General features: G+C 39.8%; 1 protein-coding gene across 1 annotated transcript in view; it reads left to right on the forward strand.

Moving 5' to 3' along the window:
- The window catches only part of LOC116992269 (dehydrogenase/reductase SDR family member on chromosome X-like), a 123,028-nt gene extending 105,362 nt beyond the window's left edge, over window positions 1-17,666 (forward strand). The window contains exon 7 of the mRNA XM_033051724.1: window positions 17,448-17,666. Within this exon, the coding sequence (XP_032907615.1) occupies window positions 17,448-17,645 (198 nt within the window). The 3' untranslated portion in view covers window positions 17,646-17,666. The remainder of the gene's footprint in view (window positions 1-17,447) is intronic.
- Window positions 17,667-20,938: the final 3,272 nt, after the last annotated feature.

Here is a 20,938-nt window from a genome sequence, read left to right on the forward strand (position 1 = left end):
CAAGTGCATATACAGTAAATTCACGAATACAAGCCGCACTGAGTATAAGCCGCATCTCTGGTTGTTGGCAAACATTTCGGTTTTTGTCCATAAATAAGCCGCACACGAATATAAGCCGCTCTGTCGTTCGCAGCGAGGACCCGTGTGCAACTAGTAACAGAACGGCGGGAGGGCGGGGTTTACTGGCTGAGCTAAGGCTGTGCAGGCTCGGCCCGCTAGGGGCTGCTGACGGGGCCAGGTGGCCCAGCCCGGTGCTGCCGCTCGGGGCCGGCCGCCGCTGCCACTGGGCTCGGTCACCCCGGGTCGGCGCTGCCCTGCGGTGGCAGGCAGGGACGGAGCTTCCCCCACTCCTACGGCAGCGGCGGCGGGCGGGGACGGAGCTTTCCCGCGCCCATGGCGCCGGCAGTGGGCGCGGACAAAGCACCCCGCCTCCTCCCCGGGCCACAGCAATGGCTGCGCAGGGCTCCCGTCGGCTCCCCGAGACGCGGCAATGGCAGCGCGCACTTCCCCCCCCCTCCCCGGGCCCCGGCAATGGCGGCGCGCCCCCCCCCCCCTCCTCCCCTGGGCTGCGGCAGAGGAGGGAAGAAGAGAGCTCTCCCGCCTCTCTCCCCGCCCCCCGTGCTGCCTGCAGGGAGCCAGGGCAACACGGTAACACTGCAACAATTGCGAAATGCCGGCTTTTACTGGCTGGTGCTTGGCTCGGCACTCTGGCTGGCACGTCTGGGGTTGTAAATGTCAGAAAATTATTCACATATTAGCCGCCCCCGACTATTAGCCGCACTTCCAGGTTTCCACCAAAATTTTTGTCAAATTGCTGCGGCTTGTATTCATGAAATTACTGTAATTTTATTTCATATTTTTACATGTTTTCAATATCAACTAGTATTTCTGTAAAACTTTGGATGACAGTAGGTATTTATTAACAGAATTGTGCAAGTATTAATATGGTTACTTAGTACCTTTATCACACAAATATTGAAGTATTTAAAATCCAGGAGACTGGAGTAACTCATGTTTTGGAGTGTCTTTCCTGAAATTTGTGGAGATTAAATAATTTTCATGTTAAAATATTACTTTCAAGTATAGAAATTTTTAATATACAAAATTATCTTAATAAAATGTAATTTCCTTTTAAATAATATACTAACCAAAAATGTAACCTACTGTAGGTTTACAAATTAAACAGATATTGCTAAGTAGTTTTCAATAATATTCTTCCACTCTTAACCTTACTCATCAGCAGTAGCTAGGAATTTTTAGGAAGGATAGATAAATAACCCTAACAAAATGCAAAGGACTGAATATTTTGGGAGACTGCAAGCTTCTTTCAGTTTGATTTGCTGTTTGTTATTGTCATTGTAGATTATGGATGAGAATATCTGCAATTGTCCTCAGTTAATATACTTTTGAATTAGAAGGAGGGGCAGAGGTACAGAGCAGCTGGCTAGTGGCCAGTTAACCTCCATTGCAAATGTTCAAAACACTCTTCAGTGGGGCTCCTTAATAATGAAATACATAGGACTGGCTTTGCTGACAGCTCGTGGAATGAGATTGATGATTGTAACCTTTTCTCTAAATTAAACTGGAAAACCAGAAGCCAGCAGGTTGTATGCTCAGAGCTTTGGAAGAGCAGCTCCTTTCCTGCTCATCACCCCATAAATGCATTTTTAACGTTTATTTTTAAATCATGTGGACATATTCTCGGCTATGCTCTCATCTCCCTTTCATTGAGCCTACTTCATCGTTTATAGTTTTGAAAAAGTTATATTTGTACTTATTTAATGTAGCAGCAGTTAGCTCCAGCCAGAGTACTATCTGAATTGTATTTCCTTTTCAACACAAAAGTAAGCTTTATGAGATTGAGCAGCTGTCTACTACTTGCAAATGAGGTGTATGCTGAGACAATTTTCAATCTTATTTTATGATTTCTCATACTTGCCTAAAGAAAAAGAAAAAAAATACCCTGGGTAAGCTCTTTGGAAATGAGTTTATATTTTCAGAGAAGGAGTTCAAGAGCATACTTGGCTCAGGTATCTATTTTCCCTTAGACAAACATGTTGTGTAAAGGTGTGTACCTTAGTGCCATTTTCTCCCTGGATTTCTCTTTGTGGTTATGTTTGTTGTTTGGTGTGCTTTTTTTTCTGCTGTGGTTGTCTGAAAATATTTATAAATTCTTCTTAATATTAATTTAGACTAGGAGATGAATCTCCCTAATTTTTCAAGAGCCAAGCTGCTTTTCCTCATTTTATTATGTTAGTAATTAAAAATGATTGCTGTTTTCTTATGCAGAACTATAGCAAGACACCCAAATATGTTTTTAGTCACAGCTGGGCATTTATTCTTCTGAAAATGTGTCCCTCCTATCAGGTGCTGCTGGTAACTGTTGTCAGATGTTCAAGTAGCTGTGCTCTGATAGCAGGCATGATGTTATTTCAATTCGTTTTCTAAGCAAGGACCAGATGTTTGTTCTAGGCTAAGCAGAATTGATTTGCAGTTAAAACCTCAAGTAAAGGAGTATCATATCAGGCTGTAAACCAGCCATGTCTTAAGCCACATGTGAATAAAAAAGAAAAATGTGAGATCCAGTGGCTATCATCTCCTTCACTGCCCTGTACATCTTGGATATTTGTTTATGCAAGTGAAGAACAGATGTGTTGTTCTCTCCCCTGTGTTAACAAATGAGATTTCAGATTTGTACCTTGGACTGTTTCATGATTTTCCCTTGCTCTACACAGAGGTAACGATAAAAACAAGGCAAACAGCTATATTTAGAGAATTAGGCCAATAGGATTTCTTTGGTTCCCTGTAGGAGCCAGTGATAAATCTGTCTCTTTGGTACACTTCAGTAAGCCCTGAGGCACACCACCTCCAGCTCTGGCCACTTCATGTCCTTCCAGCTGCTCTCAGCAGTAAACCATGGCAGGCAGAAAAAGCAATGGAGAAGACTTAAAAAAATTGAATTCCATCAGAGTTATACTGGAACTTTAAGAGGTGAGATCTTGATCATTCTGTGACAAAAAATGTCTTATGCAAGAAAGAGCTTTGCATTGAATCCCATGGCTACAGTGCTCTGGTAATAGTCATGCCACTGCTAGTAGCCGGACTTATCCATCAGAAGCCTAGCTTTTACATTTTATTCCAGTTTTCATCAATATATTCACACTAACCTTTAATATATTCACAGTATAACAGGCAGGGAAAATTACACTGATACTAAGGAACTGAGACAAATACTGCTGAAGAAATTTTAAATAACGTGCAGATCTCTAATGGGCATTGATTCATGTGCTTCATGGTGTCAATAATTGTTTGTGAATTGCAGTAATTTTTTTCCTCTGAACAGAGCATTACTCCTGAAATACCGTCATTACCTATTGATTAGCTCTGTAGTTATTTTCATGCCTCAGTAGTGCCAGTAAAAAATTAGTAACACCTATTTTACACCAGTGTGTAAGAGCTGCACATTGTTTGTCAAGAAGTGAAAGGAGTATTTAATTTTTATTTTTTTTTAATTGCAGAGACCACATTGACATTTTCAGTAGTCATACGTCTCAGGATAAGTGGGAAAAGTCTAAAAGGCTCATTTGGGCTTTTAAGTTGTTTTTTTTTTTAATCAGGGCATTGTAAATGTTCTGCTGTATCAGGACAAGAGTGCAATAAGAGGGACATATTTGTCACTGTTTAGTGCTAATGTAATTTCCTTTTTTCCCTACTGTACATCTCTCCATTTAATCTCAATTGTTGGTAATGTGCTACTTTTTGATTAAATGATGAGAGCTGAAATTCACCAAGGAGAAAATAATTAAAACTATTTGTTTCACAGACTGTCAGCAGCTATTAGGGAAATTAAATGTATTCTTCCCTGAATCATGTTACAGGCTTTGCAAAGTTCACAATCAGTTGGAATCATCTTTTATTGAACACAGATTTAAAAGCAAAGGTCAGTTATGTTCTGGACACTAAGGAGTTTATGCAATTGATAAACCCAGCCATTTAGATTATTTTTATATAAAAATTGTTCTGCTCAGATACCCTTGCCTTTTGACTAGGGCAGCCTTATAGGCTCATCAGCTCAGCAAATTTGCAGAGTAAAGGGGGCTCTGCAGCTTGTCCCCCAAGCTGCAGGAGTGTCCCATGCCCTGGCAAGGACCAAGCAGCCATCAGGATTTTGGCTGGGCTGGTGGCCAGGGCCAGCCTCACTCACAAGTCTTTACTGCAGCCCCACGTGTCCAGCAGTGAACCATCCTGTCACACCACTCCTTTGCTTCAAAGAGGGGCCTTGCTGTCTGACCTGCTCCAGGGGTTTGGCACTGCTTGTGGGCCCACCATTTCTCCTGACACATCAGATTTGGCTGGGTCAATGTATTGACAAGATTTCACCCAGTATTTTCCTCTCCGTTTTCTAATATGATAAGGCTTGGGCTGGCTCCTTTGCACCACAGATTTTAAATACCATCTACCCCAAGAGCTCATGCTTTGAAGTCTCCTTTTTACCCTTTTTTGGATTCTGAAGGGGCTTGGTGACATGGATGGGTGATCCAAGGAGGGTGAGTGTTGGTGCTGCAGTGGGAAATCCTCCTACCCTGAGCCCCTTCCTCCTCCACATGGTGCACATATTCCAGAAAGGGATCTGACCCAACGGGGCAAGTGGCACACTGATGTAGCAGCCACACTCAGTGAGCTTGCAGTGAGGACCTGGCAAGAGGCATTTAGGAATTCATGAAGAAAAGGGAATGAAAAAGCACTGGGACTCTCCATGAGATTGTTGTGGGGCACAATGAAAAGGCAGGTGGAGAAATGGATGAAAGTTTTGTCTGCAGACATGCTTTGCATACCACATAGAGAAACAGAAACTAATCTTGATTGGAACAATTCAATTCCACTGTGAAGTACATGTTAAATAACAATAGGCGGCTGCAGAGCTGTGCAGACTTGCAGGTGAAGAGCAGAATTTTAAGCAAGCGGCTGTGCAGGCAAGAGAGGCAGAGGGGAGAGCTGGGATAGCACCCAGCACTGGTGTTTGAGCTCTGCTCAGACCTCAGCCTGTGCTTTTATGAGTTAAAAGCAGTTGCTTGAACCTTAGCACAGTTCTGAATTAATTCAGCTGGGAATTTTTCTGGGAAGCAGAAATTTAATTATCTGGAGCTTTGCTGCTTGCAGTGTACCTCAAGTGAGTGAGTGAGCAGGGACAGAGGGGGTTCATGGATTGAACTATCATGGCCAAAGAATATGTGTAACAAAATGACACTACCAAAGAGCATAGTTCAATACTGAGCTTTCTAAATAAAGTGAATTATTTCAGCACCAGATGAATCAGTGCAATGTATTCATCAAACCACAAAACTTCACAGTGTTTTCTAAACAACTGTTCTAACCTTTATGTCAAAAAGCCTTATGAATTCCAGTGCAACAGGAACTCTTCTGGGGAGGTTAATTCTCACTGTTTTATTTTGTCTGTCAATAGTGCTTCAAGAGCGAGCCTCTGTCTGGGCCATGGCTACCTAAGCCCTGAATTAGCCCAGTATCAAAGCCCTAGTCAGAAACTCTGCAGAGACAGGAGTTACCTGAAGAGGAAATAAAAGGAATAAGAAAACTTTCAGGAAGATTGTTGGAATTTTTAACATTCATGCCACGCAACCTCTCCTTTTGTTGTGTTTTTTTCTTTTTTTAAATTTTTAAAAATAGCTTTCTTGGGGAAGATATTTGGTGTAAAAGGGATTAAATGGTTTTCTCCTTTCCAGTTTTTCATTGTCCTGTTTCAGTTAATGAGATTTGATCATTCACTACAGATTTTTGGAATTTGAACCAATTCTTCCTCCAACAAAAGCTGGGACAGTGTGGTCATTCACACAGCAATGGGGTAGGCTGTGTCACCTGTAGAGCAGTGTGACACCTCTGTGATTCTGTCATCTGTAAAAGGAACCGAGAACCTGGCAAGGACCACATCTATCACCAAATCCAATCCTGCCTTTTGCAATGGATACACAATTTTTTTATTCCATCCTCCTTAATGAAGGTTTACAAAAAATCCTTAGAAATAAGCCTAGATATTAAATTTGACACCTCCAGTGGATAGTAGATCTGGGTTTTTCTATTTACCAGTAGTTAACAATTTTGCATGTATGCCATTTCATGCTTTCCTTTATTTGTTCCACTGACAAGAACTGATGCTTGTTTTTCCTTTTGAGCCCCTGCAAATGAATAACTGTATCGCCTCTCCACAGGCTTATACCCCTCTCTGCATTATGAGTACCAGCTTGCCCTTCTTTCAGACCATTTAGCTGATTAAATGTGATGAGCTTAAACTCTTGAGTAATTGTTTTCAAGATGAAAGTTTTTTGCTTCCATTTCAAACCTTGGGAATCATTTGTGTGGCTGAAGGTCTGTGTGTTTTCTCTCTCTCTAATAAGCTCTGCAGTTAAAGATATGATGCCTCAAATCTTCTCTGTCATAGGTTTAAAGACTAATCTCATTTAAATCAGTGGCACTCTTTGCCTGTCTAAAGTTATACATGTTCTTTGGGTCTCTTCTGAATTTAAGCCATCAATAGATTCCTTTGCAGATAGTGAACAGCCCTGAGGTTGATTGATTTAAACAAAAGGATTTAAGTTACAGAGCTTAAATTCACTTTCAGTCTATGCAACAAAAAGCTTGATTTGAATAATCAGATTCAGTCCTCCTTTACATTTGCATTTTTAGTTATTTTGTTAAAAACAAGTTGATTCTGGTGGGTTAATAAGCATTCAGATATGTGAATTTGCAACTGAATGTGGCCTTTGCAACTGAATGTAGCCTTTGCCTTTAAACTTAGAACTTCTCTTGGGTAACAAAGGATGAGCTTTATAGACAGCTCCATAGCAGTATAGTTTCAGAATCTATCCATTATTGCATGACTTTAGCAATCTGATAGCATTGTGATAGAAAATGGGAAATTGTAGTTCTGTTTACAATATGATTTTCTTTTTTAAAATTTATTTTTAAAAGCTGTTTCCTGATAAAATAGAGTTTAATTAAAATGAAGAGAACTGTAATTTTTCAAGGGTTTTATTACTTAAACAGAAAAGGCCTGAAGTTATTGGGCAAAAACGAGGATGTAAAATCTATAATTACTTATTTGAACTAACTTTCTCTTAAAAAGATACAATTAGAAAATCTGAGCCGCTCTCACATAATTCTAGACTTCCACTAAAATAACTATAGAAAATAAGTCTGGTCTTCCTGTTTTCCATCTTCATGGTATTTTACTAGGGACAGATATAAATTAACCCTCTTGTTTATATCTTTTTAGTTTATCATTCAAGATTAAACGATGAAATTGCCAGCAACTGGAATTATGTGAAACAAATTTCCAGAAAAATATTCCTTCCCTCCCCACCACTTTGATCTGCCTTTCAGTTTTGACTTTCTCCTGTCACTCTGGGGAGTATTGTGAGCTTTGTGTGGAGCAGATCCATCAGCAGGACATATTACAGCCCAGCTAGCATGCAACTGCAACGTAGAGCTAAGAAATTTGGGGGAAAGTGTACTTTTGCTTTCATCTCTCCCATCTTCCCAGACATATTTTCATCTTGCATGCTATTAATGCATAGATGCAGCACCCTGTAGTCATTTTGAGTTAGTTTGTGCACCTCACTAGTTCTGGTCCTCATCTTTGCCAGTGCAGGCAGATGGCCTGCCTGACTCCTGGGGCAGAAATGTTCTCTGCTGACCTTACTTGGTGATCCAGGAAAGGATTTGCACTTTCACACCTTCACTGTCTGTTTTCAGGAGGTGGGAAAGGTAGGAAACCAAGGCTGGCAGCCACCCTCTCCCAGCCTTCCTCCACCTGGATGAGTCTACAGCTGGAAATAGTCCTGCTGCTGTTTGGGGTGCAAAATGGGGGTTGTAGCACTTTAAAACAGAATAGGCTGTGAAATAGCTACTGGCTTAGGTAATTTTGGGTTATTTTATTTTGTCTGTGTTCTGTACAGTCCTTTTTTGCTTTTTCATCTCATAGTTCATAAAGACTTTCTGTATTGTGGTTTTCTTTTAAATATTTAGGAGTTCCATGCCCATCCTGAGTTCTTACAATAATTAAAAAATAATAAGTCATTATAAAAAAGTTGTGAAGTGAGAGATGTGTGAGTTTCTATTTTCTAACAAGGGAAAACAGGATACATGACTTGTCAATTATTAAACAGTAAGTGAGAAAGTAGAGATGCAGGTAGGGGGCTGCAAGTCAGAAGTTTCCATACATGTTATTCCTGAACTCTTATGTTTTCACCAAAACCCAGCAAAGATATTTTACTTTGCATGAGAAGGCAGGTAATAAATTGTTCAGAGGTATATGTACTCAGGAGCATCATCACAACACCTTGAGCCTTGCTGTGTCTCCTGTTCCCTGCGGCTGCTAAAAATGCAGCTACCACTTCAAATACAAATACTTCTGTGTACTTTGCTGTGTTGTTTTGATTGCCAAAATCTGTCTTTGAAAGAACTCAAGAAACTAAGACTGACCTATGTGCTCATGTAAGATAATGCATTGAAAATTTAAGCTGGAAGTAAACAAAAAAATTGTGTGCTTTCCTTTACAAACACAGGAGTTACAGCCTAGTGTGCAAGGTATCAGGATTAGGATTCAGAGACTCATTCTTTCCTCATCTCTTCTAATGTGCACATTTGTTTCAATAAATCTCTTGTATGTTGCAGAAAGTTCCAGATTATGTGATGATATCCAGCACAATTCTCAGTGATTTAACTCATTTATCCTTAGCAATAGGTAGCAGCAGGACATCACCTGGTTTCCAGAGAGCTCATTGACCAGGCAGAGTGTTATGCTCCCAGAAGAGGCTTCAGTATTTTGTGAAGCACATGTACTTCCTCAGCTCTCTCTGCCTATTATTGCCTGTCTTATTTCCTAGAGACTGGATGTTCCAGCAAATGAGTGTCTCTGGTTGGATGTTTATGCAGTGTCTGGGGCAGCAGGCTCCTATCTGTCAAATTTTGCATACTGCTACTGAGCTGAGCACGGTAACAAGTGTAATGTGATTTCAGTGGCTGCAGTGATATCTCAGTTCTGACTTTGAAGGCATCCCTGTCTGCTACAGAGCAAACTTAGGGATCAGCCTCCAGGCAAAGTAATATTCCTCAAAGCACTTGACAAAATGAATAAAGGACTCAGTCATGATTAATGACTTTGACCCAAAGTTTCAAGTCCCTGCTCAAATTCAGTCATGTAAAGTTGGGCTCTTGTTTCTATTTCAAAATACTTAAAAGTGAATATTGTTCTTTTAGTGCTCTATCCAATATCTTAGAATGTGCAAAGTATGGATTCACAAACAGTCCTGCTCACATCACCAACATTATATTGCAATTCTAACCCAAGAGAAATTCAGTTTGAAATTAAGACACAAATATAATTTTATTATTTATATATTTACTATTATTGATAATATTTATAGATATGTTGTTATTTATACTACCTACAAGTGAGTTCACTGTCGCAGCTGCTCCTTGAAATCAGTGGTTTGATTCAGTGTAGCCCAGAGAGCTGGCCAGCCAAGAGGAGCTTCATCCATCTGCCTGGGACCACAAGTATCTCATGCTATTTGACATGTCCCATGATGTCCTGTTGCTGTGGTTTGACACCAGCCAGCAACCAAACCCCATGCAGCAGCTCGCTCACTCCTAACCTGTGGGATAGTTAGAAGTGGTAAGAGGTATAAAACTCATGGGTTGAGATAAAGATAATTTAATAGGGAAAACAAGAACCGTGCACAGGCAAAGGAAAACAAGGAATTGATTCTCTGTTTCCCATGGACAGACAGCCATCTCCAGGAGAGCAGGGCCCCATCACAAGTGATGATGACTTGGGAAGACAAGTGCTATCACTCCAAATGTCCCCCCATCTTTTTCCCCTACTTTTTATCCTAAGCATTATGAAATACTGTTTGGAATACTTCTTTGGTCACTTGGGATCCCCTTTCCCACCTGTGACTCCTGCCAACCTCCCACCCACCCCCAAGTTCCTTGCCAGTGTGACAGTAAAAAGGAGAAAAGGCCTTGGCTTTTTGTAAGCCCTGCTCAGCAATAACATAAATATCACTATATTATCAATTCTATGTTCAGCACAAATCCAAACCACAGCCCTATACCAGCCACTGTGAAGAAAATTAACTCTACCCCAGCCAAAAGCAGCACACCTGCTTAACCTGAAGTAGCTGCTTTATAAGAAGAGGGTTCAGAGTCATGGCAGCTGCCTTCCTCAGTAAAATTTTGCTCATGTTTTGAATCTGCAGCAAGACTCACCCCGTGGCTTCAGAGTAGAACTACTTGGCCATTTGTCAGCAAACAGATTTCTCAGAAGGCACATCTCTGACACAAAACCAATTGAAACCTTCTACTGCCAATTCCATCCAAAGGTTCATGGGGAATGAGGAGTTATGTCCTGGCATGTGCCTGCTTCTTTGGCCACCTAAGAAACAGACTGACCCTGACAGCCTTTTGAGGACAGTCTCTTTCTTCCATAGTCTGCCTTATCTACAGGAATCCGAGCCACCCATGAAGGGGCTGATGTGAAGATGGGATTTCCCAGTCTCTCTGGGAAATTTTTTTTTAAGAAAATTTGCTTTCAAAAGAAAAGGAGATTCAGGATTTGATACTTTCTGTCTCTGTTTGCCAGCTCTTTCAGTACCTTGTGCTCAGGGAAAACTTGTTTTCCCCAAGTATAAATTATAAATAATTATAAGTATAAATAATAAATTATTCAGATTATAAAAGCTTCTTTCCTTCCAAATTTTCATGCATTTTTAGTGTGAAAATTGCTTTGTGTTCCTAATTTATTGAAGTTTCATATTTTATTATATATTTATATCTTTGATTAAGAAATTAGTTTTCTGTGGCCACAACATTGTCAGGAGAAAGGCTTCACACTAACTTTAGCCATTTCTGCTATTTCTTTCAAAGGCAAAAGCTAAAGAATTTTATTATGGAGTGAATTTACTAAAGAATTCTCATTGCCACAAGTAGGAGATTGAAGAGAAATTAATTTGGTTGCTGACTGGGTATCTAGGGAGAACTATAGTCAATAAAATATCTCTTTCAAGTCTATTATCAAGGCAGAAATTGGATAGAAATAGCATAATAGCAAATTACATATGAAAGACTAGAAGGAAGGAGAGAATGCAGATAGAAACCAGGGCTTTTGAGTGAAGGCAGAGATTGCTGAAAAGCTGTGCTGCCACACTTGTCTGGCAGCTTTGGCTTCCTAGGGACCCAGCAGTTGGTCCTGGCCACTGGTCTCACCAGGACATAAAGTCAGCTGCTGCAGCCTTATTGATCAAAGGTGGCTGAACACATCCACACACCTGCGTCATGGTTTCCTTTCTCGCCTGTGTTTTCATACTCGGTATTTCAATGGATTACTTTTTGTCTGGCCTTTTCAAAGCAGCAATCACCTTAGGAGGTCTAGACAGTGCAAGTTACACAATGCACACTGAACACACATAGTCCCTGTCTTCACGTGGAGGCTGTGGCTCTACAGCAGCTGCTGTTATTTTCCCTTGGATTCCTGCACCAGAAAGTAACCTGGTGTCTTCCTTCCCAAGACACCTGGCTTTGAAATGATTCAGTGATTCACAGACCATAGTAATCAGTGCACCCCAGAACAAAGGTAATTTGCTTCTCACAAGCTTGTTTGCTTTAATATTCATGGGAACAAAATCCCAGGTACTCTGTTTCTGAAATTTTTCAAACTATTGCATGTTCTGTGTTTGCCTTTGTTCTTGAGAGTCAAGCAGTGCATTGAGGGTGACTGGGTGTCACCCCTCCACTAGCTGCCGCCAAGTAGGGGAAAGACTTCACTGTGCCAAGTAACAGTAATTTCATGTTCTCTTTGTTATTGCTTATCCCTACAGTGTATATGCATAGTGCTGCTCAGGTATCACAGATGATAATAGTATTTCCTGAAGAAAGACAAAAAAAAAAGAAAACTTCGTATATACAGAATTTTTCAGAACAGAAGCAAGTCAGTAATATACCAGCATTTAAAAAATATTACCAGATTAATTATCATTGAGAAAGGTGAAGGAACACAGGCAAAAGTGCCTGAGTACTGATGCCCAGAAGATGGTCTGTTCAGTGCTTTCTGTGTTTTCCTAGCTGGAACCAGGGAATTTGTTACCCACTCCAGGAATGGCCTGATGGAGCTCACTCGTTTAAAAAAACTAAGCCACAGAACGAACACCATAAACACCTGTGGCAGAAAGAAAACCAAACCAAAAAAACATCTGCAAGCTCATTTAACTCATCAGCTCATGAGTAAATTTCCCAAACCAAAAAACATCTGCAAGCTCATTTAACTCATCAGCTCATGAGTAGATTTCCCACGTGAACTGAAAAGTGCATGATTTTATGAATGACACATGAGCTAAGACCAATGTTATAAGCCCACTTTTGATGAGAGTTCCTACAGCAGTCTACCTAATGTTGCTGATGGGGGTTATTCCATCAATACTTGAGGTGTTCTTCAGCACAAGTTTTAGGGATGAAGGTGTTTTAAGATTTTTTTTCTAAGCCTTAAGTGATCTTTCAGCTTACCAGGCAGTCCTGTGTGCACATCTCTCTGTTTGACCTCTTGCTCATGTCTCTCAAAACTCAGCTGTGATGTCAGTGAGTGATTCTGCCAGCTGGTCTCTGTCCTGTGTGCCCAACCTTCCCTCCTATAATCTATCAAGATGGCAGAATCCTGAATTCATGAAATACAAATCAAGTACAATTTTCTGATTCAGTGGGATGAGGGGAAGCTGTTCCAAAGTCCTAAATCCCTTGATACCGTGGCTTGTATCACTACTGCTTTTTCAATCATATGGCCAACTCTGTTACCAGTACAAATAGAAGTATATGCATGCTGCCCATTCAAGCTATTTGTCACAGTGTTTAAGACACATAGAACAGTTGTCACAGTTTGCTGGTAGTTGCTGCAAGTGGTACTGAGAAAATGAAGGGATTACAGAGGAGGAATTATAGGAGCTTATTACATTTTTTTCCAGTCCAGTTTTCTGTGGTTTCTGAACATTACTGTCTACCCAGGACTCTGAGCTATGAATTCAGGTGAAGGTAAAAGTGGTTGAGTACTGGATTATCATGGAAAGCACCACAAAGCCATCATGTATAACTGATGCAGACCATGATTTCTAAAGAGTTAAGCTGTTGCTCCTGGTTTAGACAAATGGAAAGGATGTAATATTTTATAGTGACATGGCTGTAGGAACTGACTGTTGTCAGCTAACACATTTTGCAAGAATTAGCACATAGTATGGAGAAAATTATACGTCCCTTAAAATTGCATTAATCAAAATGCATGAACTAACAAATACTTACAAAGCAAAACTAAAGTACAAACCCTCTTAGCACGCGTCCCAGTTTTCCTAGAACAGAATATTTCATTTCATACTGAGGGGAAATTATTCTTTGCTGTGGAGTTATAATTGATGAATATTTAAGAAAAAATTAAATCAGAGTTTCTGTAAAAAGAAAAAGGCTTTTGGGAATAGATAGTGCCAAAATAATGTCATTTTATGTATTTAGGCAAAATTTTGCATAAATAAACTGATCACATACTATCTTTTCTCTCCTTCCACAACTTATACATCTAACGAGCACAGATGCATACTTTCAATCAGAACTTATTTACTGTTGAAGACAAACATATAGCTAATTGAAAAAGAAAGTAAAAGTTGTGATCAATACTATAACAAGCAAAGAGAAATACAAGTTCAGAATTTCATTACAAAGAAGTTAAGCAGAACTCAGTTTTACCTGTATATTACAAAGGCATTAATTACAGTTCCTTGGATAATAATAACAGTTTGTAAGCAAAATTCCAATTAAAAAAAAATCAGTTACCAATAAGTTGCTATCTGAAGAGTTAAGAATCTTTGCGCATTGATTCTTTCTCCTGGGACAAGTCAGTCAATTAATGAACAAGATGTTACTGATTCTATGTATATGAATATTATTCTTTTACTGTTTTTTAAGGCAGTGTATAGAGAATCCTCCCCTGTGATTTGAATTATACTCGTTATTACTTCCTGTTTACCTGGAACTCTTGGTACAATACTTCATGGAAGAAACTTTAAAGTCCATCTAGTTCCAATGCCATGGAAAGAGACCTCTTCCACTAGACCAGATTGCTCAGACCTTCATCCAACCTGGCCTTGAACATTTCAAGTGATGACTAATTCCTTAATGTGGTGCAGTTGGAGTTTTTTCATTGTATGTTTGTATAGAGCATCATGACAAACATCCTGGGGTTTCATAGGTTAAGATATTTGTCCACTGGCTGGTGATTTCTGTGGTCCTTTATCAGGCGCTCTCCTTCCTAGAAAGCTGCTGGCATCAAAGCGTGGGTCAGATGTGTTGCTTTGACAGTAGTCTCCTGTTTGTGGCCATTTTCCAAGGGTTTTGTGGTTCCTCCTCATCTTCTGATGGCCTGTCATGTGGTAGAAGAAAAGCTATGGAAAAGCTCTTCAAAGGAAAGTTGGCAACCACGAGTGAGTCTGCCACTGCTGGGACAATTCATCCTGCTCCTTGTCCAGATACAAATTAATTGCTCCAGTGGTTGCAGCCTGTTGCCAGCTTCATCCTTCCCAAGAGGTCCTCAGGCACTGGTGTGCAGACAGGATGTCTGCACATGTCTGTCTCTGTGTTTGTTACAGTTGATTTTTGGGTGTGTGGTAGACCCAACACTTTCCCAGAAAGAGTCTCAACTGTGCGTGTGGATGAGAATTTGTTGTCACAGTAGGCATGGACAAGATCCAGAGAAGGAATTGCAACATGCGCTTTACTTGCAGCCTCTCAAAACAAATAGGTCATCCTCCCAGCAGGAGGGAGGGTCAGGGCACCCTGGTGCTGGATTTCATTTTTACTTTCATTAAAAGAGAAAACATGCCAAAACAATGAAGAGATTATAAAGAAAGGGAAAATTAAAATTTTCATCGTTAATTAAGCACTCAGAAGATGGAATAATACAATTCATTAGTCATACACAAGCAACTCACTCTGTGTTGCAGTGAAAAATTTGCTTTCCTTAGATTTCCATAGTATCTAGAATCCTAGAATCCTACAATAGCTTGGGTTGGAAGCCACTTTAAAGACTCTCTAGTTCCAATCCCCCTGCCATGGGAAGAGATGTTTTCCAGTAGATCAGACTGCTCAGAGCTTCATCCAACCTGGCCTTGAACACTTCAAGTGATGGCTAATTCCCTAATGTAGTGTAGTTGGGTTTTTTCACATGTTTAGATAACTGCTTCTAGCAACAGGTGGTAGAAGCTAAAAAGGAATTTTGCACAGAAGTTTCAACTCAGCGTATTACATATGGTGGATGGGAGGAGCAAAGTAGATCATATGAAAAGTTGCACAAACTGACTTTAATGGATGGTCAGTGTTACTGTAAGTCACAATGTGGGCATGTAAGCAATTTCAAATAGTGCATAACCTTTTTTTAAAATATTTGATATTATTTTTAATAGAAGAGAATAGGGTAGACTGTTTCAGTTGAAAGGGACCTACAATAGCAGTGACCAGTTCATGACTGACCAAATAATAAAGCACGCTCTTAAAATCATTGTTCAAATGCCTGTTCAAATGCCACTGACAGGCTCAGGACACCAAGCACCTCTCTAGGAAGCCACCTCCAGTGTTTGATTACCCTCTTGCTATAGATCTCCTCTGTGGGGAACTTAACAGGCATATCGTCAAAAGTAAAACTCTGGAAAAATTCTGCATGTCCTGGGAGAACCTTACCATTGAATCAGCAGAGGCAGCATGGTATTTCTGATGCTGTGGCAATATCCATGCAGACCAGTCTCTGAGGCTGTAGAAAGCCCTGCTCGTAAGAACATAATCACACAAATTCCTCCCACAGACAATTTTTTCTAAAGCATTTGAGTGTTCAGCTGTTGTCATTAAGATTTGGGAGTCATGATATTGACATTTATGTCTGTTTGTGCTGGAGAGCTGTTAAACTCAGGAACATAAGGTCCAGTGAACCATCACATGAAGTACTGGTTTATCTGTGTCACTATGTTTTTTTAAGCAAACCACAAGAATATGTAAAAAACTTTCAGTTTTTCTCTGTCATCCAGAATAAGTTGTATAAAATATGATTCTCATATTAATCATTGTTCTGCTACTTTATAATATCAAGATATTTTATACTGCTGTTCACAGCTGATCATTTTATTAGCCACTCTGTGAGCAAAGAATTCTGCAGGCCCTTTGTGTTATTTACATTATGTGCAGGGTGTAAATAGCACTATTTCCCTTAGGATAAAGAAGGGTGACGTTGTAGTAGGTACTAAACCAAGCTAAATGAGCATTTTTAAGTTATTTTAGACAGAGTATCATAGTACAATCTTTTCCTAAAAAACCCAAACATAACAAAAATCTTCCAATTACTTAGATTTATTAGTTTTATAAGGCACTGAGTAACCTATTCACTATTTTCTCATTTATCAAGTGAGTTCTTCAGGAAAAGACATCCTGTCAGGTACTGCAGACAAAGCTCTGAGCAGCATCAGTACTTTTAATGCCTCAGATGATGACTCAAGGATTGCAAAATGATACATTATTGTCTAGCAGGCATTGATCATAATTATATCTCTGATAAAGGCAAAGCATATCAAAAGTTCTGTTTTAAATATGTCCTTTAATTAGAATTAAAATGCCGTGGAAATAATTTCAGGGGTAGCTGAGTGATCCTTCTGAATGCAGAATGTAAAAATTTTGCATATACTCAGGATGAAAGGAGTTATCACTCCAAGCTATTCACTTATAAATTTTCATTTAATACTCATGGTATAGCAGACATAGTAGATCATTCACCATTTTGCTTTATGACAGAGGAGGACCCTGATAACTATGCTGTGGCTAAAAGATAGTTCCCTCATTTACCTGCCTGCTTGGACTGAACTGCAGAATCTTAATTTGCTGTCATGGTTTCCATGATCCTTTGCTCATGTCACATTGTTGTTACAATGAGCACATTGCATGTACAGCATAGCCTTCATCTTCTTAAGGCAGAGCACAGACCCTTTCATCCTTGCAAAATGAATAATTAAACTAGGATTTTAATATTTGTGCTTGCTTTTGGGTTTATTAGCTCTAACTGTGAAAGCTAAATCAATTATTTTGCATGCTCCATCTGACTAACTCTTGAAAAAATAGACTGGAGTTTTCCATATATCTGTTCTGACTTTAAGCTATCTTAAAATAGCACTGTTGAAGAAATGGACTCTGCCAATTGAATAAGTGGCTTTCTTATTATTACAAGCTTCAGGTTTGCATAAGGACCAAAAGTGTAAAGCAAAATTAGGGAAGATATTTATCACTGATTAGGTCCTATGGTGGTAATATAATTCTTCTGCTGTACCTGCCTCACTTGAATTTGGGTGTTTTTGTTTCTGCAGACCCCAGAGGAAGGAGCCTCTACAACCATCTATGCAGCAGTATCGCCCGAGATGGAAGGAGCTGGTGGCTGCTACCTTTACAATGAGGAAAGGACAAAATCGGCTGATGTAGCATATGATGAGGAGCTGCAGAGAGTGCTCTGGACAGAAAGCTGCAAGATGGTTGGGATTTCTGATGAAGCCAACAGGCTTCTCTAGAAGAAGCCACTTTCAGCTGGGTAAATGAAATGCATTGAAAAGCATCTTAGGTGAAATCTTGCAGCATCAGTCCCAAATCACTGTTCAGTCCCAAAGGCAAACATGAACAGCTCTGTTCTTCACTTGAATCCCTAATCTGCTAGGGTGTGGGGGGAATATTCCCACAGAAAGGTGTAGTGGTTGGTTTTAAATCTAACCATCAGTTTTGTAAATCATTCTGTTTCAGTCTGTGATTAAAATACAATCTTTAAACATGTGCAGAGATGAGTTTTCATTGCTTTGTTCAACAAAAATAAGGCTTGAGCTGGGAGGTTTTGAACTTAAACCACCTTTGTACATAGAAGTTACTCCTTTAAATCAGTTTTAGAAGTTTTAAAAGCTTCATTAACCTTTAGAACACTTTTATCAGCTCGTTCTAATGCAGAAATTTGGCATTCATGATCATGATCTTGTTTCTGTCTTAAGGTTAGTTTTATATGTCAGCCTTTATCCAGAGGTATTAACCAAAGGTCAGAACAACAAGAAAAAGTAAATAAATAGGGTCTTTTTTCAAACAGGATATCAAATTCACTTGTTTCCAGTTTTGTATAAAGGTGAGGAAGGGATCAAACATCACAATGGCAACACAGGGCTTTGGCAGAGGATGCAGTCAGCCTCTTACCTTGTCAGTGGGCTAAGATTTAGTTGTCCCCTTTTTTCTCCTGAACCCCTCTAAGGTTGCATCTGCAGTTTCATTTTCTTTGACAAGGAGAGTCACCCATGTACTGTTGCATGAAGAATCACCTTTTGTTGGTTTTGATCCTAGTTCATATTAGTTTCAGAACTAGAGTTAATGGTTTGAGAGACACAATTAAGGCCAACCCACTTTTACCATTTTCTGGATACGTACAATGGATCCTCCTGAAACTGTGTCTTTGCCGTTTTCAAGAGTAGCCCCTGCCTACTCATCTGACTTACATAGGAACAAGAGGGTATTTTCCCTTTAATTGTGTAGGTCTTTCCTAAAATTTCCTAGCAGCTGTTTTTTTAAAAAAATTATTTGACTATCTCTGAGTGTGGAACTGATACATTTTATGGAGCTATATTCACCAGTTTTCCCCCTCAGTGGGATAGCATCTGGTTCAGATGCTATCAGTTCTGAACACACCTCAGTTGTGCTCAGGGAACTCTACCTATGTCTACCAAAGAGAATCTTTAAGAATGACGTTAACATTCATGGAGTGAAAAACAAAACAGACATTGGGCAGTACAAAGATAGCCTGAATTTATACAAGCTCAAATAACTAGAAGAAAAGAAACTTGAAGATAGAAATATTTTCATGGGAATGGTGGTAAACCATGAGAATAATTTGCAGAGAAACTTCCCCGGACAGTTTCAGTCAGGATTGTAAGTCTCACACAAAACATTTGGAAGTGTCTGAGGAGACCTTACAGCAGCCTTAGGGCACTTATAGGGGCATATAGGAAGGATGGGGAAGCGCTTGGGCAGTGTAGTGATAGAACGAGCAGTAACAATTCTAAACTGAGAGAAGATTTAGTTTAGACATTAGGATGAAATATTTCACCGTCAGGGTGCTGAAGCACTGGAGCAGGTTGCCCACATTGACTGTGGATGTCCCATTCCTGGAAGTGTTCAAGAAGAGGTTGGATGGGGCTTTGTTCAGTGGAAGATATCCCTGCCCATGGCAGGGGAGTTGGAAACAGATGGTTTTTAAGATCCATTCTGATCCAAACCATTCTGTGATTCTTTGATCTCTTCTCAGTGAGTCTTCCCAAGCATGGGATCTGTGTCTAGGGAGCTTGAGGTCTTACTGTTAATGGAGTAAGGTCTACCCTGCTCCCATCTTGTTGATTTTAGGTGCCATCTAAAAGACCCACACAATCCTATAAATGTCCTTGCATTTCCTTTTTTCAAGATACACAGGGAAAGACACTAATAGGTCGGCATAAAGCTTATATTCATTTTGAGGAGCTGGAAATCACTGCATGACAGAACCAAGTGCAAACACAGTGTTGTACTCTCATTTGCAGCAGACTAGAAACAATAGGAATATGTTCCTATGCACTGAACCCTGGACTAATACTCCTTTTGGGCTTTTTCGCTCAAACGTGGTACTTCACTTCAAATGACCTTATCTCCAACCTTTGGTTCAGAGGAAGATCACATCTAAGTGAAAGTTCCAGTCTAGAAAGAAGATGTACTGGGAAAAAAAAAAAAAAAAAAGAAAAGAAAAAGAAAAAAAAAAGTATGAACAAAGAAAAGCATCTGGAACAAAAATAATAAACAAATGGATGGAGAGCATATTTCCTGTCTGAATTAAGCCATGCATGATCTATATTTAGCTTCTTAGAGTTAGTATATACAAGGGTTAGCAGCAGGCGATTTATCACTCAGTCACTGTAGCACTTTCTCTGTATGACTGGCTGACTTTTTTTTTGGTAAGTGAATGTAGTGCTTGTGAAATGTGCCAGACTGACACCCCGGGAACTAAATTCCTCTGTTTATTCACGGATCAGGCACAGGATGCAGTAAGCCTGCTAGACAGCCAACATTTTGATGTTGCCATAGCATTCCCATGGAACATCATTGCTGCTAAAAGCGTGTCCAGGATTACTCAAACTAGATGGGATGAGATTACCATCAGTTTTAACTCTCTCAAAGCTCCACAATATTAGCACAGGCATTTTCAAGTGGCGTAGGGATTAGTGAATTAGCAAACAGTAAAGACAGCTAGTTATGCTTTCAGTGTAATCTGAACCAATTTATTAGCTGTCTTAGTCCAATGAAATCTGTTTTTAACACTGAAAGCATGGTTTGTGAGAACCAAGAACACAGATGTAGCTGAGTGGGGGGAAAAAAAAAGCATCCTAAAGCCAGGAATTTCTAGAGCATTGCAGTTCATGAAAATACAGTTGAGCTGGCTGCAAAACTCTTATCTCAGGAACTAAAAGCAGAAAACTGTGTCAGCTTTGCAATGTCACATAAGCACGTGAGCTTATCTGGAGCAAAACCCAGTATTGTTATAAAGTACTCCCAGTGTGAATGAGAATAATCACTCGTGATACTGCTGCAAAAATCCAAAATAATTCTTAACATATCTATCTAGGGGGAAAATATATGAAACACGTAAATGGTGACAATGATTTTACTTTTGCACAGATAAATGGCTTAATTTCACAATTTAAGGTCATGGGATTTTCAGAGATCTGAGCAAGGCTGTATTTCACTTCACTGAATACATGGCTGAGGAGTGGCTTTGTAGTAGGTACACAGTTATACAAAAAATACCTGA

The sequence above is a fragment of the Catharus ustulatus genome, chromosome 2, assembly GCF_009819885.2.
Source record: "Catharus ustulatus isolate bCatUst1 chromosome 2, bCatUst1.pri.v2, whole genome shotgun sequence".
NCBI classification, from domain to species: domain Eukaryota; kingdom Metazoa; phylum Chordata; class Aves; order Passeriformes; family Turdidae; genus Catharus; species Catharus ustulatus.